This window comes from Hetaerina americana, unplaced genomic scaffold (assembly GCF_022747635.1).
Source record: "Hetaerina americana unplaced genomic scaffold, ioHetAmer1.1.p SCAF_2, whole genome shotgun sequence".
Classification (NCBI taxonomy): Eukaryota; Metazoa; Arthropoda; class Insecta; order Odonata; family Calopterygidae; genus Hetaerina; species Hetaerina americana.
Genome location: NW_027286763.1, coordinates 22082628 through 22106330, shown reverse-complemented (window position 1 = coordinate 22106330; position 23703 = coordinate 22082628). Strand labels below are relative to the sequence as shown.

Sequence of the window (23703 nt, the reverse complement as noted above, 5' to 3'; positions counted from 1 at the left end):
TGTGATACATCTTTGCCAGCAGTGCTAGTGAATGGTTTGCAGTGGTGCATACTATGTTATTGGACAGTATGCATTGTCATTATGGCCAAAAACTATTTGCAGAAAGTAAACAATGTTGTAAAGATGTGCCTTGTGATGAATTTGTTATAATTATGTCTTATAGCAGGATCATTACAGGGTTCACTGCTCATATTAACTTTCTTTCCTTCCACAGCTACCACTTCAACACCTGCTGTATGCAGTGTGGGATTCTTTCAATGTGACTTTGGAAGCCGCTGCATTCCTTTGGCAAGTTATTGTGATAAGTCTCAAGATTGTGCTGATGGATCAGATGAGCTGGATTGTGGCAAGGAGTCCAAAAAAGTTTACCAGGCATGTATATTTTATTAGAATTCTGAGGCTTATGATATAGATAGATAGTCGTCTTTATTTTAGGGAATGATTGAGACTATGTAGTCTCTTATACCACCTAATCCCTTGTCACACATTTACAAGATTAACCATACAGAGACCTTTCACAAACTATGCATGAATAGTAATAAAATTAATGCATAAAATATCTTGAGACTAGCATACAGCAACACAATATATTAGTTGCCTATTTCAATTACTAACTATAACACAAAATATACAACATACACACACATGATATGTACACATACCAATGCAAGCATGCACATGCAAACAATACTTGTAAAACAACATTCCTTTTTACATTTACAAACAACAGCATAAAGTATGATGCTAAATGAGACCCCTCTTCATACTGTCTACTTTTAACCTTTCCAATTTTTTACCCTTTTGTGATCAATCCCAAAAATGAGATATTTCTTGACCCTTCTTGAATACTTGTTGAGTTTCAGAACAGTAAACAAGCAGGGGTTTAATTTTCAAATTGCTGCTTGCATTGGCACAAAATAGCAGCGCAAGGTAGTCTCTCATTGACTGGTGGTTAGGTGGTGCATTCTATTTTGCTGTGATCATAGTTTGTTGGAACACAAGCATCATTATGGAACTAGGATCATAATGTTAGTATTATTGCCTGCCAATTGTACCTGCCTTTTGCCGTTGCTATATTTGGGTATCATTCATGCCTTAAAGATAAATTTTATCAGATTTTTAGGAGAAAAGTGTCAAGTCTCCTTGACAGCAGGAGATAATTTAAGACCTCTTTGAGTGTTCTTGCTGCTTCTGTATTTATAGCAAGGACTTGGATGGTTATCAAGAAATGAGCAATCTGAAATTGTCATGACATCTGACACAATTGACGGTTAATGACACAATTGATCTCCACTCACTTGAAAATGAAAGAGAAATGTCTTCAATGCAACAATTTCGAAGTATGAAAACATTCACCTTGACTGGGATTCTAACCAGGATCCCTTGATAATCAGCTGAGTGCTTTAAGTAGTTTATTTTCCGAGGCTTCTTCTTATTTTCCAAAATTTTAGGGGGCTTAAGGTAGCAAGATGATGAACAAGAAATACCTACCCAATCAATCAAATGTTCATGCTATATCAACCTTAAATCCTCTTTGAAATTCTTTTAAAAGTGTTAAAGGTAGTGAAAATTAATATGGCATTCTGTGCACCATGATGTATTAGATTTTTTCAAGAAAGAGATTAAATAACTCGATGTATAATTAATGGGAGAGGTAATATCATTTTTTGTTATGATCAAGACATCATTACTAATTTTATGACAAAGTTGAAGGACACTGGTTACCTCAATGCCATCCAGGACAGTAGGGTGTAGGTAACCTCAGCATCATAAAATTTATTTCAAAATCTTTGGACTCTAACTAGAAACCTCTTTATTTAAAGATCTCAACAAACCATTTGATCAAATGTTTGGTCATACCCTGCCTCTACCAAAGTGTAAAAATTAGGTATTTAGGAATTTTTCATGAATTATTGGGCCTCTTTTTATGAAGCAGATCATAGAGAGTTGACGTCTTTATAAGAAACAAACGATATCAACTGGAATCAATAATACTGATCAATCTTGAGGCTGACTCTCTTGTAGTGTGGGGTGCAGGAGTTTCAATAATCGTTGAAAAGATTTTCGTTTCTTCTTCCTTTCCTTTCTTCTTTGATTTTTTTCCATTCACTGTACCTGTTAATTGAATTCCTATCAGCAGTGGGATTTAAAGGGGTTTTTCTCATCACTTCATTTTACTTGTAGATTCTCCAGATGGGCGTGGATCAGCGGAGCATAAACTCAACGAGTCTCCTGCTATACTGGTGGATCCCAACTCCCCAGGACACAAAATTTGAATACTTACCATCTTACTCCATCCTCAATTCCAACAAATGGATAAATCACACCAAATGGATTGTTGAACCTGATTTCAAATTTGTGAATCTGCGCCCGTACACCACTTACAACTTGACAGTATATGTCCGAATCATGGGTCACAACACAGCCTTCCCACCAGCTAACTATGTGACAGGCAGCACTGCGGAAGATGGTAAGCTCTGCTCATTTAATGGCATCTAAGTAAAGCAATTGTAAAGCAACTCCTGAGCATCTTTTGTCACCCCTGTAAACACAAAAGGGAAAATACTGTGGAAGCTGATCAACACAGCATGCAAGAAGACCAACGCAAATGATTTCACTTTGAGTTGCATAGTGATGGCTGTTTATTCTCGTACTTTGACGAATTTGTGTGCATGAGTGTGTGAGAGGAAGAAGGTGTGTTTTATCTACTCGGAGGGAAAATAATGAAATGTGCTTTAGAGAATCACAAGTTCACTTCATGTAGTTTGCTTCCTACCTGATTGATCGCCTGAGGTCCTTTGTTTATTCCATGATAAAATATTCTCTAGTCTATTATGCAACAAAAATTTAGAAACATTATGGAATTTTGACATTTCTAACTTGATGTTGAATACCAGAGATGATAAATTCATTCAGCTGTTAAAATTCATAAACTCTACTGGTCTTGAATAATGAAATACAATCATAAATGTAGTAGAACCTGAGCAACAGCAAAGGAATATAAGCAGGTTGTACAGAAAATCGGCCGTAAGAAAAAGAAACTGGGGATAAGGGATGAAAAATTGAAATAATTGAAAAAGGGATATGGAAAGCCACAATTAAAGTATAAGAACAGTAAAAAGAAAAAGGAAAAGAAAACCATGGATAATGGGCGAGATGATTAGAAAGATAAACAAGAGAAGGAAGTGAAGAATGTAAACATGGAATTTGGCATTAGAAAGTACATAGCATTGAATAATAAACTGCAGCTGGAAACTAATTGAGCAAAAGAAGTGTAATGGCAGGTGCAACGCGAGGATATGGACATTTTTAAAAGAAGGGTGATATTGGTATGTTTTACGGAAAAGTGAAAGATCTATCAGAAAGTTAAAAGGGAAAATCCATGCAAGCAACTGTGGATAAGTCAGGAAAATTATTAATTGAACCAGGGAAGATTTAAGAGAGATGGAAAGAAGATATAGAGGAACAAATGGTATAGACATTAGGTCAGCAAGCTTATGCTGAGAAAGAGAATATGAAGTAGTTGAGTATAGCTTTGGTCCAGACGTGCTTGATCATATTTTTATTTGTGACCTAGTTTGAATGTGTTCCAGGAAATTTTGCAGCATGTCCTAATGTATGTTGGAATTATGTTATTTGAAATATTTGAGTGATAATTGGCATTACTTTGTTTTAAATATGAATTATTTACACTTGATGTCATCCAAGTTGTAATTCTAAAAAATTGATCTTTTCCGCCAACATATTACATTGTCAACATTTGAAATAAAAATTGATGCATAATTTCTTACATTTTGAGTTCCAAGTTTAACTTTGCAGTAGCTTGTGTCTTCAGTATTCATGGAAGGGAGTGCCCCTTGTAATAAATCCAAAATTTGTGGTGAGTGAATGATTTCTATTTCCACTGTAGTGCCCTCTCCTCCACGCAATGTGACTGTGATGCAGAAGAGTGCAACAGAGGTGGAGGTCTCGTGGAGGCCACCCTTGCAGCCGAATGGGGAGATCATTGACTACGTGGTGAGCATGACTCCTCCCATCCCACCACTCAAGAAGACAATTCACCACACGATGACAAGGGTTGTGATCACCTCGGAATTCATCGGTGGAGTCAACTACTCATTCTGGGTACGAGAAGTTTGTTATGCATGCATAATAAATGGCCCATCATTAAATTTTAATTATCACCTGCCTATAATCCTTGCCTAATATTTACTCTAATTCATAGCTTTTGCAAAAGTTTGTTGAGGAGAGATACTTCTCAAACTCTTTCATTGCCATTGCTATGTTTATTTCTGGGGATTGTTCTGATCTCTCTAAAACAGAATAAATCAACATTAATAGTTACAATTTACAACATTATGCACATAAGGATCAATTAATATGCATAATAAATTTTACCCAGTTATTTCGGTTATTTCTTAGTAATAATTACTTAAAAGCGATATCCCCATGAACTTAATAGCTTGGGAAACGTGTGTACTTTCAACAGATTCATAGTTTGTTCTTTGTTGAAGAAAAAATGTTCACATGCGTATCCATCAAGCATATTATCCAGAGAGACAAAGTGTAATGAGAAATGCTCCATCTTACCCTGTTTCTATAGATAACATGGTTGACATTAAAGGTATGCTAAAGAAATATTTTAGAATGCAGTGGGTTGCAACTTAATAAATTTATCTGGAAAATAAAAGAAAGTCTACCGATGGATATTATGATTGTCAAAAAACAAGTTTTTCATGAAGTATTTGTGTAAAATTATAATATATGTATCAATTTAAACATGCACATCATAGTGCATGTTTAAATTATACATATGTTTGATGTATATGTACAGGGCATGTTTAATATATATGTACAGGGTGCAGCAACATAACTTCTTTTTAAATGGATTTTTCTTTTGAAAAAAATAAGTTATGTTGCCGCACTGAATGCATCATGCTGGGAAAGGGAGGGGAGAAGAGAACAAACCAATGGCTAAAGGGAGGAGAGGGGAAGTTCAACTGGGGAGGGTAGGAAAAGGTGAAAGGAAGGGAGGAAGGTTGGAGGAGTAATGACAGATGATTCTATCTGTTCACGGCGTGGTGATTAGGTGGAAGACGAGGAGTGGGCATTAATGGCCTGGTGGAGGGTAGATTGGGAATGGGCCAGGTAGCCGGTGGGGGGGAAGGGGGGAGTTAAGGGTTGTTCACAGGGGAATGCAATAATAGGGACCGAGAGGGCTATAGATATTGATTTTTCCCAACCTCTTCTGGTCTTGGCATGCTTTAGGATTTCCAGCTGCTCCAGTGCATCCAGGTGACGTCCTTTCTTATCTGTATGCAGGATGGTAGGGGAGAAGTCACTTTTTTTACCACAACCACTCATATGTTTGGTGAAGAGGGATGAGGAAATGTTATTCTTGAACTTGCCATTAGGCCAACATAATTAGCTGTTAGACTGGATATTATTTTTCTAGAAATTGATTCCTTCAATTTTTCAAATAGGGACCATTTTTGATGTTTTTAGTTCATAAGCTCTAATAAAGACTAGTGAATTAAATGCAGAAGAAGTTCAATCATGCCTTTCTCACATTTATAAAATGTTGCCAGGTATATTATCTCTGTCAGAAGTTGTGTCGCTAATTCTTATTAGATATTGTTTTAGCTCATTCTCTTTGAATTTTTTAGAAAAGCACCAGTACTGCGCCCTTTGTGCTTGTGAATAATATTTTCCAGGAGTGAGCATAAATGGCCTGGTGGATGGGAGAAATCTTCAGTTACAATGACAAACAATGTTAAATACCTTTTATATTTCATCATCAGTGGAGTGATATTCACTTTGGATCTACATTTCATTTTACATGCAGATTGCGAGCAATCTGTAGAGAATTTTGATCAAATGGACCCAATTAGTTGACATATGCATGCTGGTTTTTTGGATTTTCAGGTTTCAGCTGTTAATATTGTACAGGAAAGCAACAGCTCCAATGTAGTGAGTCTGGCATTTGATAAGAGTGCAATGATTGATGTTGTTGAAGATCTAAAGATTGTCCTAAAGAGTGAGAGGAGTGTGGCCCTTGGCTGGAAGAAGATGGCAAATGTAGAGGGATACAACATTAATGTCCGCGTGATGAATGGCTATCCTAAAATAAACAAGACCCAGACTTCTGATAATCAAATCTTAGGTATTGTAATTATTGCCTTGTGTCTCAATATGTCATTTTAAACTTCAAACATGTAATTACACCATTTAAAATAATTGCCAAAGTAAAGTCAAATTTTGTCAATGATATGAATGGAGTAGAACCATTTCAAACTGCTTGTGTCTCTATTGGATTTTTTCACTTACTTAAATATGAATAGTAAAAATTTGATAATTCTTTTTCAGTCAAAAATTTGTCCCCTGGAGTCTCGTATATTTTTGAGGTTAATGCATATAAAAAGAACTTCACAGGACCTACGAGAATAATCAATGTACAAACAGATGGTAAGAATTTTTTCTAATTTTTCTGTTATAGAGTGCATCCTTTTAAATTTGAATAACTCTTTTCATTGTTAATGGTATATTTCCAGGCAATAGTCTTCCTTCTATTACCAATATAAAAGCTGGCGTTCCTGTATCGCAAGGGACCACAGTAAAATTGAATTGGGATCCACCCAAAGATAGTCGGAAAGAGAAGTGGGTTTATGGTGTGTATTATGCTCTGAGGCCAAAGGATTTGTTTGAAGGTATGATATGTTTTTCTCTTGGTGAAGGACACATTTTTGATTTTTATAGTTCATGTTATTTATGCAATATTCTGGCTACATTTTCAGATTATTGGTTTCAACCTTGCGATAATTATTATGTAATTTTTATATTGGCCCTTCATAATATGTAGTATACATATAATTGTAACTGTTGAAATATGTGCCGCCACAATCATGGGTAGGCACAGTCATATTTGTTGGCTGGTTCAGAAAGAAATAAGTTATTATTTAAATAAGAAAATTACATCAATGAAATATTTTTAAGTGTATTTTTTTGTGGGATGTGGTAGTCCAATGGTTAGAGCGTTGGACTACTGACCAGAGGGCCTACGTTTGATCCCCAGGTACACCTCTGAGCACCCACAGAGACCCAGATTTACCAGAGGTGTCTGATTTTTTGGGTAACTGAACTTTGTGGGAAAATGTTGGCGGCACAGGGAAAAAAACTGGCCTCCCTATTCTGATATGTGAATCGCTCATGTCGTTGGACTTAAAATTGGGTGAACTCTTCCGTCACCTATCACACAGACCTTCGGGTTGTCCACTGTGGTTTTTTTATATTTTTACAATAATACTTTTATAGTGAGTTTTTTAACTGAAAAAGTAATAGCTTCCCACATCAGACTTCAATTATTATTACACTTTATTCTGCATTTAAAAAATTTAGGTCCTAAGTATACCACTTCAGACCTGAACATGACTGTGAAGGGGCTGGAAGCCTGTGAATCTTATGTCTTTGACGTGGGGCTTGTGGGGCCTCTGGGATGTGGTCCCCTCTCGAGCCACCCCTTAAGTGTTATCACACATTTTGATGAGTATGCTCCTCCGAAGAACCTGAAAGTGACAGCCGATCCTAAAAATGAAACCATAATGGTTGTCACATGGGATTCATCCTGCCCTCAAATGAATGGAGAGATTGGTTACATGGTATGTTAAATGTTTTCTGCTGTGTATCAGTAGTTACTTTTCTTACATTATTCCATAACCATTTCATAGACAAGATGGCTTTAGCCATCATTGATATGTAGAGATATGGCATCTAACGCCATAAAGTTTTGAGAGCTTGAATGACTCATGATGGTTCCTTGTCTCAATGTGCATGCTAGTTTGGCATTAGATGATGGTTAAAAATGACCCAGAAAGGTGTACATTTTATGTAAAATGCCACTGTGCATTTCACTTGTAATGTTACTGAACAATTGCTCCTCGGTATTTATCCAAACGGATTATGTTTGGGTCATCAAGGAGATTTGCAAATTTCTTTATTCTCAGTATTTGTCAGTTAAAATATGTCTTGTAACTTTAGTAAAAGCCATGTACCCTTAGAAATATCATTCATTCAATTTAATATTTTTGAAAATATTCTATGTAGGCCTGTTTAAATTTATTGTGGTAATGGACCATCTCTAAGCATGAATAGGCAAAATCAATTCATTTATTAATTTTTTAACTGTATATTTTTTGCCATCTACAATATATATATTACTCTAGAGTTGCATATAGCTATCCTAAAAGTTGTATATAAAAAATTTACTTGCCAAGAATGTCATAATATTGGTGGATATCCACACACACATTCACTTGTGTGTGGATATCAATAGATCTTGCCCCTGTCCTCTATAAGTCACCAATTCTTAATCAGCTGGGTGATTCAGGTCTTGATATTGACTCAAAATATTGCTGGTGGTAACTTAAGTATGAGAATATTCAAAAGTCTGCCGGCAATTCTGTGAGCCATTGAGTAGATAGGTGCATGTCACGAGAATTAGCCGATAAAAGAGATAATGCGATGGACAAAATTTTGCAAATTTTTCAGTTGGTAGAAATCAAGTTGTAAATTAGGATCCTTGGATAATTTTATGCAAGCAGTGGAAATGTCCTTGATCAGGGGTTATAACCTATCCCATATTTTCACTGTCAGAATTTATGTTTTCCTGTAATTTACAATATTTTTATAACATCCCATACAATTTCCTATTATTCCAATGTATGTGGAACCCTGAATTTGCATGATTTTATTTCCTGTTTTCCCGATATTTGCATCACTATGTGCTTGATTAAAAAAATCACCTGCTAAAACAATGTGCATCAGTCTTTGTTCATAAAAATTTTTTGGACATTTTGTACATTATACTTAATAAAGACGACAGTGAGGAGTAATGTGAATGGTTTTAGGGAAGAATTTTAATATGGTGGGGCAGCACAAAGCACACCTCTAGAGGTGGTAATCTGAAATACTTAAACTAGTAATCTCAGTCTGCCAATAGAAGATTCGGGTTATGAAATGAATATATTGCCTGACTATATGCTAATGTGTACATTATAAAAACACCTGAGAAAGGCCAAACAAAAATTTGGATAACTGTTTGCACCAGTCAAATAATGAGGTTACTCAGGTTCTCATATTTTAAGTTGTCCTAAATTACTCGGGATTGCAAATTGTATCCTGCTTGACAATGAAAAGATGAGGTGAAAAAGTAAAAATATTTAATTGAGGACAAAGTAAAAATTTTGGAACAAAGTTGGCTCTTATGATGACACCATGATTCTCAGGGTTATTGATTTGATAAAATCTTTTATTTTGGAATTAGTGTTAAAAGTGGAATTAGTCTAGTAGCCATCTCCCTATTCTTAGAGAGGGAAGAGAACAGGGAACTAGGTCAATGAATGTCTTCCAGAAGGGAGCAAACCAGAGGAGTATATACTCTCGAGCTGTTTGTCAATTGGAAGTAGAATTTGATAGTTTATGATTTAAAGATATGGTTAGGTATAAGTTCACTATCAAAGCAAATTTTATTTATTTACCCTTTTCAATTTCATTTTTTCCTACTTCATCTTGTTTACACAAAGTCTCTTGTTTAATTGTGTATTCAGCACAAAAATTATTGGTGCTATTTACTGCTCTGTTTTCTATTTTCACTGAAGTATTAAACTGAAATGATGACTCTTGTGTTCATTTTTATCCATAAATAATGGCCAAAAATGATACTATAAAAACTTTCCACAAATTAGCAGTACAGGCTTTGCAAAGTCATTCATGAAGTTTTGTTTCAGCCAACACAGCATTGAATAAGTGTCAATTTTAGTAAATTTCTTGTGTTGAATATATGGTTAAATGAAAAAATGATTGAATATATGTGTTAAGTGATTACCATTCTTTATGTATGCACAATCTATCTTAATGCATAGATCACCGTTACGGAGCTGACCCACCAGTGGACCACACATATCTCACTGGCACCGACGGCAAGGACTGAAATGGAACATCGGCTGGAGGGCCATTATGGAGGGCATTATGAGTTCAAAGTTCAAACTTTGCCTTCTTCTAGCGCTGGGAAGACAGTAGGATTGTCAATGCCCAGCAAGCCATATATTTACACAGCCCCTCCAATTTTACCACCGCACCAAATACAAGTACTTCCTGAGCGCAATGGGAGCTACATAGTGTACTGGAAGGATGACAAGGAGATCGTACGGCAGATCAAAGAAGGAGAGTGAGTACAGAAGATGGGTGTCATTGTGACCTATTCTTTTAACTTGGTGACTATTGCCAAACTTGTTTTAAAAATACAAGGTAAAATTCAGTGATAAGATTAAAATGCTTTTTCTTTTACCCATGCGTATGTTTGAAAGGATTGAGATTAATCCTTAGATATCACTTAAAAACAAATTTATTGCAAAAGTAGAAAATGTCAAATTCAATATTTACCTCATTAACCATATATGTAGACGCATGTATGTGTGTAACCATGTATGTAGATATCACATATTTAACGCAATAAGTCTGTTATAAGTATTTTCATCTGGGATGCTCTCTCTACTTGATGGTGAGATAGAAAGGGCATTGAGGGAATTGAAATCAAAGAAGGCCGGAGGGATGGACAACATTCCCATGGAACTACTTAAAAGTTTAAGGAAATGTGGGAGGAAGAGTTTTTATGGGCTAATTCATAGTATTTATGAGATAGGAAATCAGCTGGAAGACTTTGTAAGATCAGTGTTAGTTCCTATCCCAAAAAAGGGAAAGGCAATGTGTTGCAGCTAAAATGGTTCTCAGGAGCATCAATAAGAGGATGGAGAGAAGGCCAAACGATTACTCAAGGTGTGATCAGTTTGGGTTTAGGAAGGGGAGAGGCATGTGCAATGCCATTGCAGTAATGAGATCACTAATGGAGAGGAATATAGAATACAATCAGGACGTATTTGCCTGTTTTGTAGACTTCAAAAAGGCTGATAATAGAATGAATTGGGAAAACTGAGTATATTGCAGAAAATAAGAATAGATTGTAGAGATAGGAGGCTAATCTGCAACCTTTACATGTCTCAGACTGCGCGGGTGAGAGTGAGGGATGAAGGATCCGAATGGGCATTGTTAGGAAGAGGTGTATGGCAGATATGTCCCTTATTACTTGCGCTACTCTACGTAAATGTGGAGGAAATGGTATAAGAGGCATGGGAAGGACTGGAGATAATAATGAAAGTTGGTGGACGATTCATAAAATCAGATACGGATGATCAAGCTTTAGTTTTTCAGTCAGCCAAGAGATTGCAAGCATTGCTGTGCTAATTAGAAATTCAGTGCGATCGATATGGAATGATAATAAATTTAAATAAAATAAGGATTTTATGGTTTTTGAGAAAGAGAAAAGCTAAGTTAATCGTTAAAATGGGTGGGCAAAAACTAGAGCAGGTGGAACAGTTTTCTTATCTAGGAATTGATTTGGATCAAAATGGTCAGAGTAGTCAAGCCAGTAGAAGAAGAATTGCATTAGGCAAAGCTTTCACAAGGAGGAGGAAGTTGATGACAGGGACTTTGAGTAAAAATGTTAAAAAAGGCTCATCAAAACTTTGATAAGGTGTGTTCAAATGTACCGCACAGAAACATAGTCAATGAAGCAGGGTGATAGGCGTAGATTAGATGCTTTTGAAATGTATGTGTGGAAAAGGTGAAGTGAGCAGAAAGGAAAACAAACGAGGAAGTGCTAGGTATGATGGAGGAGGAGAGAGGATTGCTGGAAGAAGTTCAAAGGAGGCAGGAAAGATTGATGTAGAGCATTCTGATTGGTAGTAGAATGCTGAAGGGAGGATGTTAAGAAAATGAGGAAGGGGCAGGAATAGGAAAGGGATGTTGGACATAAGAGGGAGGAGGGAAGTATACAGAATCGAAGAGGGGTTTATTGTAAGGTTAGATTTTGGGCTGTGATTTGTTAAGACAGACAAGGGGATTTTAATGCCCTCACTTTTGGCTTAATATCTTGGTTCTCAGCCACCCTCATCAGAGTATGAGGACTAACTTTTACTCTGTAATGTTCTCACTCACTCTCATATGCATGCACTTTCTACATATAATGTTGTTTCATTTTGCCTGTTTATTTTGCTATTTTGTGGTTTGTATAAAACTTTCATCCATTGGATGAAAATAATAATTTTTGCAGGAAATTTAATTATAATTTTTTTAAATGGTTTATATTAAACAGCCTAGTAAGTTATTTTATCTCTTTATCTTTTAAGGTATAGATACAAAGTGTATGTTTCGGAGGGGCTCAATGTCGATATGTCCACAGCCAAGCAGTATGACTCATCTGGTCCTCCCTTCATTTTAAACAATGTGAAGGAGGGAACGATTTATTCTGTAGCAGTTCAGTTGGTCACGCCTGATGGTTATCACTCAATTCTGTCTGAAGTGAACTCTCTTGAAATGCCAGCAGGTAAGTGAAGGCAGAAATGTGAAGTTTTTACATTACCTTAACTTTTTTTAGTCATGCAAATATGCACTATTTAAATTGTCACTGAATAGATGTTTTCCTGGATCCCAATCAATTTCCTGGCCACTCCAACATGGGTGTAGGAAAGCAGATAGCCATGAATAATGGTTGTACAATTATCACTGCTTCAAACTGAGTGCAAACAGCCTGTGAGTTACAAGAGTTAACAAAGGTGCCAAATTAGGTATTACAGGATTGGGAGGAAATTAGTAGTTATTGTAGGTTTATTTATCATTAGGCAAAATATATTTGTATGGAGTTGCGAAAAGGGGGACGCGCAAAAGGCATGCTACAATAGCACTATCAAAGTACAAATGAAATACAATTTAAAATATACAATGCACTGATTTGAAGACAAAAACAAAGTTATTGCATGCTGTATTCCATGTATTCAATAATATTATAGAATCCTTCCATCCAATGAAATAAATGCCGTACTTTTCCACAGAATTTAAATCTACAGAATTATATTCTAGATACCTGAATTTAAAGTTAGAAGGAATAGAGAGATTATTCATTAGCCTCCTCAGAGTTTGAGGTTTTTGATATTTTTCCATCACAGCACTCTTCAAACTTAATCAGAGTTAGCTCACAAGTTAAGTTCTTTGCCGATTTTTCTTCTGAGAAACCAGAATTCACTTAATAAAGCTTTCATGTTGCATGTCAAACCTCATTAGTATAGGGCCCTTTCATCTGCATCAGATATCTAAAATAAATTAATTTTATTCAGTCATCCATGGTTTAAATATTTCTGTAACTGGTTCAACAGCATCACTATCAGCACTTGTGACACATTATTGCGAATATTGTGTTTCTACCTTATCTACCGTAGCCATCCTCTTCATACCGTACATTTTTCTGCATGAAGTGGATGTCATTTGACTAGTTTTTTTGCTGTAAGCTGTGTGTCAGTGCCATGCATTGGGATTATTTGGTGTAATAGGTCTTTGGACGATAGGCCACTAAATGAATATACTCAAAATGGCAGCATCTGCTATTAGGAAAGTACCAGAATACATCCGATTGAGGACTAAACCATGAGCACTCTATAGCTCACTATGCTATGGTGTGGCATTGTTTAACACTATACGAGGTTTGTGTAAAAAGTATCGGTAACAATGTTTTCTTGACATGTGTGTGAAATGCTGAATTCAGATCGTCAGTTAAGTGTGCGAATGATGGCAGATTGTATTGGCATTGATGAGATGACAGTTCCCACCATTATCACTGAAATTTTGGTGATGCATAAGATCCGTGCTAAACTCGTCCCAAAGGTCTTGATGGATGACCAAGAGCAAAGTCAAGTGTCTGCTTGCAAAGACCTTCTGCAACGGCATCATGACGATTCCCCAAACCCCTTAAAGTGTGGACTTGGTACCAGCAGACTTTCGTATACCTGAAAGTGAAATCCTCCCTCAAAGGACACTACTGTGGCACCCCAAGTGCCATCAAAGAAGCTTGCATGTGTTCTCTTGAAGCACCTCTGGAATCCACCTACCAGGGAGCCTTTGAATCTTTTGCAAACTTTTCCTGATACTTTTTATGCAAACCATGAATTTGGCACCTGGTATTTTGTATTATGATCTTGGGGCAAATGAAATGTATTATTATTGTTGAATACTGAGTCAGGTAAAATTGGCTCACAAGATGATGGCCACAGTTTTTTGGGATGCCCATGGAATCATCTACATCAATTACTTGCAAAAAGGGCCAACATTAAATGGAAAGTATTATGCACCAGTCAAGCGAAGAAATTGAGCCTAAAGTCCTCATTTGGAAATGAAAATAAATTCTCGTCCACCAAAGTAATGCACAGGTGGACACTTGTGCAGTTTCAATAGTGAAAATAATTGAAAAAAGCTAAAATTATTGCAAAATCCACCATATTCACCAGATTTTGCCAGAGCACAGTAACTTTTATTTATTCTCAAACTTGAAGAAATGCAGAAAACTATTCACATCACCTTCACAGATGCTTATTTCGAGGACCCTCCAAAATCCTACTTTTTAGGCTGCTTAAAAAAGTTAGAGCTATTCTGGGGAAAGCGTATCAAGCTAAAAGGAGATAAGTGTTGAAAAATAAAAAAAAATCTACCCTAATAATTTGTTTTTCTAATTAGCCCCAAGGGCTTATTGAATTACCCACTTATTTCATTAGAGCCAAAATTCTGCCACAGCAAGTACCCCTAATTGGCCTTTGAACTTAGGGGCCCCCCTGTCACATTCCCCTTTTGGGAATAGTAGATTATTATACAGATGTGCACAGTTTTTAAATCTTGTCTCCTTTGAAAATAATGTAATTTACCAACTTACAAAGTAGGAATTATGCCAATGGATTTTGATTACTTACAATTTATCCTGCATTTTAATCTCCTCCGTCTCTATAGAGGTCAGCCTTCATGGGTTTTTAAGTGGTAAATTGTTATACTCCAGAACCTTAATACACTCCCTCCTTATTTTTCCAGGCACCTGGTCAGCTGTCTTGTCGACTGGAAACCTAGTCAGTGTTGTCATTCCAGTTGTGTGCGTAGTCCTCGTGCTGGCAGCTGTAATTGCATTCCTCATACTGCGTCACCGAAGGCTTCAGCGCTCGTTTGTTTCATTTGCCAACAGCCATTATGACACAAGATCTGGAGCAGCCACATTCTCTGGTGGGGATGGCTTGGGTGAGTTGAGTCTCGTAGTCTTATGCATTATCTCTTTTAAATAAGATAGATAAGATGCCGGTAAATCTTACTGGAAAATTTAATGCCTCACATCGTATATATTTCTGGTTTAACTCTTAAATGAAAATTTAATGACTTATTACAGTAAAATTTGTGCACTATGGATTTTCAATAATGTGGTAAGGATGTTTGATATAATAATGTAGAATATAAAACCTTTGGCACAACTTGAAGCTTTTGTGTTCTGCTAACAGTTATGTGATGCAGAATAGGTCCTTCATCCCTTCAGCCTAAGAGACCGCACTTTTCTATTTCATTCTTCTTTCTTATCTTGGACTTGAATTACTGCTTATAAAAATTAGGCTTATCTAGAGGAATGAAAGTTTGTTCATTATTTTTTGTGGCCTTAACCACGGTACTTCACATTTAGTGAATGAGACCATAACCAAGCAACACCCACAGCATCTTCAATTCTTGGAAAAGTACGAGTCTTTCTTTTTAGTATGCATATTAAATACTTCCACAAAGTGAAGCCTGAAACAATAGAATATAATCTTCAATTCTTGTTGAGAATTAATATTTAAGTTTGAATAAACTATGGAGGATTCAATTCCAAAAATCCTCATAGCAATACCAGTTTTTTAGTGTTTGAAAAATGCTGTTTTGACCTTTTAGTTAAGAAATAAAATATACTACTCATAAATTTTGTGGATTTGCTTTGACATGAAAGACTTCATGACAGATTGCAATAGATAATGTGCCCTTGCCCACTCACATGTCACCTCAGCTTCTGTTCATGCAAGGCTGGCATCTGTTACATGTTTATGCTACACCTTACCCTAAAACAAAAAGTCTTATCATGAAATAAATAGAACATTCTACTTTCCCATCCAATTGGTAGAACATAATGAACATAATTACTTCTTAAAAGGCAAAAGCATTTCATTTTGTTCCTCAGGTTTCTTTTGAGTTCTACCTAAGGAAATTACACACTATCCTTGGGTGCAATAACTCAATCTGCACTGACAGCTTCAGCTTTGTTTTAGTCCAACAACTAAAAATCAGTTGGGTATGACTGTACATAGATCCTAGAATTGGGCCCTGTTGATATTCCAATAGAACTGCCTCTTTCTTTATGCACTCTTTCTTACATTGAGAAGGTCGGAGAAGATGTAGTGGATGGAAAGGAAAACAAATGATGAAGTGGGGAATGAGGGGGGATTGCTGGGAGAAATCATAAGGAGATCGAAAAATGGATGTAAAAAAAATTGATTGGCAATGGGATGCTGAAGACTGTGATAGAGAGAAGAATATTGGGGAGGAAAAGGTATTAGTGTGATGGGGATGTTGGACAGAATGAAGGGAGAAAGGAAGTATACAGAGATAAAGAGAAGCTTGTTGTGGGGTAGGATTGAAGGCAGTGAAGAAGTTACAGGAGAGGTAGTACTTAATATTTTTTTGGAGTTGCAAGTGGCAAATAAATAAATCTTCATTTGGGATTTTGTAGTAAGGGAGGTGGGGGGGGTCAAAGAAGATAGTGTGGATTTGCAGATGTCCCGCTAGCTCGTTGGGCATTAAAAGGAGATGACGAGGGACAATGTAGACTGATTGTTTTGAATAATTGGGTAGATTTCACGTATTATGTTTGATTTTGTGAGTTCTGGTGAAGAAAGTGGTGATTAGGTTGTAGCATTTGTTTTGAGACAAGAAATTCTTTGGGATGAGGGTTTGAGAATTTTATTATTGAGTAGGTCTTCTGGGTACCAATGTTTTCTGAAGGATTCTCATAGGTGGTCCATGTATTTATGTTAGGAGGGGGTGTTGTTTCTGAGATGAAGGCCGCATGCAGACTGACAATGAAAAAGGAACAGAACAAATCTTTGATATGTAATTGGCTATAACCTATTTGGTCTCAGTCAAAAAGTGCTGTGAGCACATGGGGGGTGCAAAATACTGGTGTTTGCCACCATAACAGTTGTGTAGTAGGTACCTACTTCATACCACCATCTCATTGTTGGTACCTAGATCCAAGAACCAGAAATGCCAAGAACTGCTTATCAGAACCAACCCATCACTACTGAATCAACAGTTGTTGGCATTACATAAACCACAGCTATTAGGTTTTGGGTATATTATCAATAATTGAAATATCTGGTTTTGGTTATGCTATCGATAATTGAAATATGAAAGATAACTAGTCCTTAATAGCAATTGTCCTCAATACTTTGGACAGTAAAATGACAAGAGTAGTTCAAAATCATAATTACAAAATTCACTTGCTCCTCTTGCTTGACATGCTTAATCATGGTACTTTTGTTGTTTTTCTCTTTTTGCAGTCGGAGATTTCATTGGTAAGCTGAATAGCATTTCTTCCAAAATGTACTTCCCATCATGGAGGAATCTTTCACATTACATTTGCATGCATTTTTTTATGTTTTATGTACATTGCATGAGGAAATTACTTTTGATGGTTTACTTTTGTCGTAATGCATGCATCACTCTGTTTCACTTATATACGGTGTATTCAATGACTGACTCTGATAAAGTGAAAAAGAACACCTTAAATAATTTCATATTTTGTCTCAACTCAAAGTTTGATTTATAATAACAAACATGGTCATACTTCAAAGTATGCTTCTTAATTTGAAATTGTTATTGGCTTGTATTGTGTCACATCTGTGTCCCAACCCATTTACTAACATAATTTGGTAGTCTACTGTTTAAGTTAGGTTTTAGATTGATGCACAATGAGTACCACTACTTTTCTTAGCCTCATCTGATAACACACAGCTGACACTACACGCCTATCCTTTTCCTCCCCCTACTTTTCTTACTTCATTATGCTCTTCTCTATCACAGTCTTCAATATTCCATTGCCAATCAAAACACTCTGCATCCATCTTTACTCTCTCCTTATGGCTTCTCCCAGCAATACCCTCTCCTCCCCCACCATGCCTGGCACTTCCTCATTTATTTTTCTTTCTGTCCATTATTTCTATCATATCCCAAATCATTTGTGGCCAATTACTGAAAATATTTATATTCACAAATTAACTAGCTGAATGAAAAAATTCAGTGAGATTGTTTCATCATGATTCCTTTTAAGATTCTTTCTGGGTCAATATGGTTATTTCCATTTTTACTCTTCTTTACTCGAATTATGATTTGTCTGTCTCTGGAGAGGTGTATCTAAGTTGAAGTGGGCATTATGTGCATGATGCATTGACCCTTTTTGCAGATGAAGAAGACTCCCCTGTGATTCGTGGCTTCTCAGATGATGAGCCCTTGGTGATTGCTTGAAGAGTGAGAGAAAGGATGTCCTCGTGAGATGTCCAAGTCACTGTGATAGAGGTTCGTGGAGGTCAGCACTTCTCACATTGGGACCCATTGAAACAATTGAGTGATGAATTTGTTATTACTAATGTCTGCCAGATAAGATTTAAAGTTGGGGAGGGCAGGTAATTCCTTCTGAAAAGACTATTTGACAGACACTATAGTTGTCACCTGATCAGTTATCCATGTGCTTAGTGTGAGTTGAATGGTACAGATCTTAAATTGATGTGTATTTTGTTTGCCTATTGTCAATGAAACTGTTTTTTGTTTCTGTCATATGCTTGAATGTCATACTTTATGTAAATATTTTGAATGTTGATTTTTATATTATTTTGACTCTTTATCAAATAGTGTGGATATAATTGCCATAATCAAATCAAAAGTGGAATTGTGAGTGTAATTTTGATCGATATTTCTTGTAGGAATCATTTATTACACCAGCTTTATTTTTACCAACCCACTCTGAATATTTTGTCTCAACCTTATAAATTTATGTTCCACATTTTAAATTAAGTTTGACGAGTGATAACAAAGTTTGGGCATTTAGGATTTGGCATTGACAGAAGTTTTCGGTTTTATTGTATGACCAAAAAGTATACATTTTGTTCCTAATCTTTTTGTACAAATAATATTTCCTGTGTAAGTTTCATTTTTGATGAATATTATGTAATTTGTTTGGTTGTGATTGGTGTATGTTAAAAAGCTGTTCTCTAAAATTTTATCAACATTGTGTTGTTTTGTTTGAGTTCGTTTTACTCTTTGCATATAAAATACAGTCAATAAATAAGTTCAGACAATTTGATGAGATGTATCATTTCGAAGTGCAATTTTGGAATTATATAACTGTTAAAGGCTGGAAGTTATCAGTTAAGTATTTTAAATTTGTTATATTCTGCCTAGAAAGTGAAAATTAAAACTGTTGTGAAATGAGTGCCTTGGATTTTGAAATGCATGGCTATCATCTGTTAGCAATCCAAGGATGTGTTCATAGCATCTCTCTGAATCATCACACTCCAATCAGCCAATCTCGTCATTCCTTCATTGGTTTTTGCTACGATATATTCCATTGCTTGCACCTCCTAATTGGCCCTTGGCCAACCCCTCTTGTTCTTCTCCACTGTCCTTCCATTATGGTCTTCATTTAGCTATTGTACCCCTGGATATCTCCAGCTATCTTCCTGTTTTTGTCAGTATCCTCTGTAGGCTTCTCTTTTCATATAATCTTCAAAGTATTTCTTCATGGTCAGCGTTATCATCTTCTTCCTGCATTCTTGCTTGCTTTTCTTTTGCATCATAAAGTCCTCCAAATTCCATATTTTTGCTATGTCTTCATCCTCAGTATGAATTTTTTTCATTGCTATCCCAAATGACTAAATGATATTAAATCTGTGTTTGTTGAAATGGTGTCTGTAAACTGCCTCAACTTTTATCTGGGCAAGGTCTCAATGACTGCTTTGCACAGGGTTTCATCCTTTCTTCTCTGACTCTTCTCACTTTTCTGCTGATATCCATGCTCAACCTTCTGTAGCATATTTGTTCTTCCGCAGTCCTAATGTTTTGTCTAGTTCTCTCTACTTTGTGGTTCAATTCACCATCAGTCAGCCATGGTTTCCTTCAACCTCAAGTTTTTCATGGAGCTACTCAAATCTCAATGTTCATCCCTTGTTATCTTTATTCAATTGATCCTGTGTTATTACATCTTTCCATTTCCTTCTTCAATCTGTACTGGAAATCAAACCGTGGTTCAGTTTCCCCTCTGTATATCTACCTCTCAGCTCTTCTGCTTCTTGAATTATGGATGGCAATTAATTAATACTAATTGCAGTTGCTGTTCATATCTGTCCATGTAGCTTTTGCAATCCTTAACTTGATCCTTATATCTCCATTTCTCTGGTACACCATCAAGTAGATATTTTCTTACATCTCCTGGCCTCTTCCATGTACATTGTCTTGTGGATGGGTCTGAAAGTATATGTTTGCCACCCTAATTTGCATTGTTAGTAAAATTTTAAAAGCCTTTTTCTTGGACTCATATTTGAGGCCATTAACATTGGGTCACAGTGGATGATTATGATTGGAAATTTCAGGACAAGTCCAGTCCCAAGTATACGAGGTCTGTCCGAAAAGCATCCAGCCATGCAATATCAAAATAGCCTATATGAAACTATAAGGCCATAGTCCCCTTCAATATACTCCACTTGGGATTGCACGCACTTATCCCAGCATCTCTTCCACTTTTCAAAATTTTCGGCACAGTGCTTTTTCGAACGTTTATCAGCTGCTTTGTCACATTTTCTTTTATTTTGTCAACATCAAGAATTTCATGCTGCAGTTGTAGGGGACTTGCTTTAAGCCAGAAATAATGACCCAAGTTATCTTGAAAAGATCATAACTGTAGATGAGTCATGGGTGTATGGCTATGACCCTGAAACAAAAGCCCAGTCTTCCCAACAGTCAGTTGACAAGATAAATGAGAATGCTACAAACCAGCAGATAAACATTCCGAAAAAGGACTGCCAATTGTTTTTAAAAGTGGAAATGATGCTTGGATGAGTGTGTGGGATCCCAAGGGGACTATGGACTCACTGTTTTAAGTAGCCTATTTTTCTCGTATTTCATGGCCGGATATTTTCCTAATAGACCTCATCTATGCATTTAGAATGCAAAGAGGTACTTTTGAACATTCAAAGGAATGTCTGTTTGTGTAACTGCACAACAAAGCTTTTATCTATGATTTCTCACCTTTCTTGAAAATTGATCTTAAGCTTTGGCTTTAATTTCTTTCAGAGATGCCCTAAACCTGCAAAGCTTCTCAGAATTAATTTTAATGATTTTACATGTATGTTGAAAGCCGATTTTGTTTTTCCGAAAATTTTACCCGAAGACTACTCTGTGTGTCCACAATGGAAAATCTGGCATCTGGTCTTCCAATTTCAATCATCTTGGGTCCCAAAATCATCCACCTCGGCAGGGGAGTACCAGATTCAAAGAGTTGCTGACCCAGCAATCCAATGTCTCAGCAATCTATGCAGACGGATCAAAAGCACCAGGTGGAACTGCCTATGCTACTACTTCCTCTTATCGCAGCATTTTGAATAAATGTGCATCCATTTGGTAACATTTTTGCAGCTGAGCTCTTCATGTTTTAAGTTGCCCTTTGCAAAATCCTCTGAAGTAAAAGATAATTTCTCATCTGCATTGATTCATTTAGTGCATTAAAATCAATTTCTATATGTTCCCCCTTTAATGTCGTAGTTGAGGAAATTGCTCTTTCTCTTAGACTTGGAAGTGTGAAATGTTAAAATATTATTCCTGTGGGTACCAGGGGACACTGGCATAGCAGGTAATGAGAAGGCTGATAAAATGGCAAAGAAGCACTAAATACTCGTTTGTGGCATTTGCAGCCGCAGTCTGTGCTGGCACAAGCTCTAAGAATTAAACTAAAGAGTATATCAGTGTCTGAGTGTTGAATGAAATGGCATGCACTAATAAACAATGAGCTTTGGGAAGTAAAACCCAGCCTTGCATTAGGTACCTTCCATCAGGAGATGCCGGTGAGAGGAGGTCACTACCATACACCAGAAAGTTACTCTGGCATGTCTCTTCACAAAAAAGAACATCAAATAATGGAGTGGTGTCTGCAATTTGCTTTCTTACTTCTTGCCACCATCCGAGGATATTCAAGAAATACAAGGCAGTACATGAATCTCTAAATATTATGGGAGAACTTAACATAGTTTGTGGTGATAACCTTGAAGCCATATCCAGAGTAATTTGGTTTTTAAAGGAAGTCAACCTTTTCCAGCAGATGTATAATTTTTTATGGACGTGAATGGCTTCGACAGTGGAGCACCTCCTCTAAATCTACTGATACTACTCTTTTATGGTAAATTTGTGTGTCGAATATTAACATATGTACATGATCCATTGAAAGGAATAAGCAAATTCTATTGTTTTTCATTTCCTTCCTTTTTCTTTATGTATACCCAATAAATTGAAATTACCTCAGTTGTCAAGGCACCTAAAAATTAAATTACTTCTATTACCTGAATGTTCAGAGGCACCCAACTATTATACTAAACTTAGATGGTTCAATGTTTAAAATGTTTAGTACTGAATGGGATATGCTTCGTTTTAGTAAATAAAAACCTCTTAAACATCAATATTTTATATTTTTGTGATATTATTTAGTATTTTCTTTTTTGAATCATCCTTCATTGATTAGTCTTTACTTTAACGCATTCAATTGCCTGCACGATGATTGGAACTTAAAAGCATTCATCAATCACCAAAATAACAGTTGAGGTATATTGAAGAAGAAAGGAAATAATGTTTTCTCCTGCGGGGGTTATATGAATGTGGTGGTTGACTTAAGTGAGGGGTGGTTGTGTTGTTTGGCTCGCTCGCACCGAGAAATGCTCCCACTGGCGGTCACAGGTGGAAGGACTACCAAACTCAAGAGATGGTGTGATGTGACCTATTTATTATTACCATACTCAAGAGACTTTGTGATGTTCGACCTATTTATAAGCTTGACACTGCAGGGGTTGAATTTTGTAATATTCATAAAAATTATTTTTTAATGAATTCATCATATTTTAACCTTGAGGTGATATTATTCATATCAATCTCACATCAATTCATTATTTTTCTCTCCATATCTTCTTCGTGAGGTTTTTTCTATCTCATCAAGATTCATTAGAATCGGTTAATTTGGGCCATTTTTAGCAATGAAACAATCTAATATAATTTTAGACCTTATTGCAGAGCCGGTACCACGAAAATATGGCTACATCTTTGCAAAAGTTCAGTGCTACCTGCAAAAAATGACATAACTTTCGTATAAGTTTAATGTAAAAATATAAATGTGAGATCTGTTGTGAAATTATTCATTCCTGCAGTGATTTTGCATTAAGCTTGTTTTTTGTTATTCCATTCAATAAACATGTCACGGCTAATGCAGTTGTATTTATTATCCCAAACCATTGCTTACAACCGAAAGTCTTTGAGTTTTTATTCGGGATTAATATTTAAAATAAAATTCTATGGAAGACTGAATTCACCCCTCACGGCAGTAATGAGACGTCAGTGCCATCTAATGACCAGCGATTAACTACGACGTACTTTCATTGTAAAACAACGCCCTCTTCGAGAGGACTTCCCAAAGAAAACAGTTCTTAACACATTAAAAGTCTCAGCCCGGGAGTGAAA

General features: G+C 36.2%; 1 protein-coding gene across 2 annotated transcripts in view; it reads left to right on the top strand.

Annotated features, from left to right (window-relative positions):
• Window positions 1-19292, top strand: part of LOC139687862 (sortilin-related receptor-like) — a 56019-nt gene extending 36727 nt beyond the window's left edge. The window contains exons 23-34 of one of the 2 annotated variants that reach the window (XM_071585195.1): window positions 215-372; window positions 2185-2470; window positions 3911-4125; window positions 5926-6163; window positions 6367-6465; window positions 6552-6707; window positions 7396-7655; window positions 9918-10222; window positions 12240-12436; window positions 14959-15159; window positions 17496-17510; window positions 18398-19292. In XM_071585195.1, the coding sequence (XP_071441296.1) occupies window positions 215-372; window positions 2185-2470; window positions 3911-4125; window positions 5926-6163; window positions 6367-6465; window positions 6552-6707; window positions 7396-7655; window positions 9918-10222; window positions 12240-12436; window positions 14959-15159; window positions 17496-17510; window positions 18398-18459 (2192 nt within the window). In that variant the 3' untranslated portion in view covers window positions 18460-19292. The remainder of the gene's footprint in view (window positions 1-214; window positions 373-2184; window positions 2471-3910; window positions 4126-5925; window positions 6164-6366; window positions 6466-6551; window positions 6708-7395; window positions 7656-9917; window positions 10223-12239; window positions 12437-14958; window positions 15160-17495; window positions 17511-18397) is intronic. The other variant, XM_071585196.1, reaches the window with a different exon arrangement.
• The last annotated feature ends 4411 nt before the right edge of the window (window positions 19293-23703 follow it).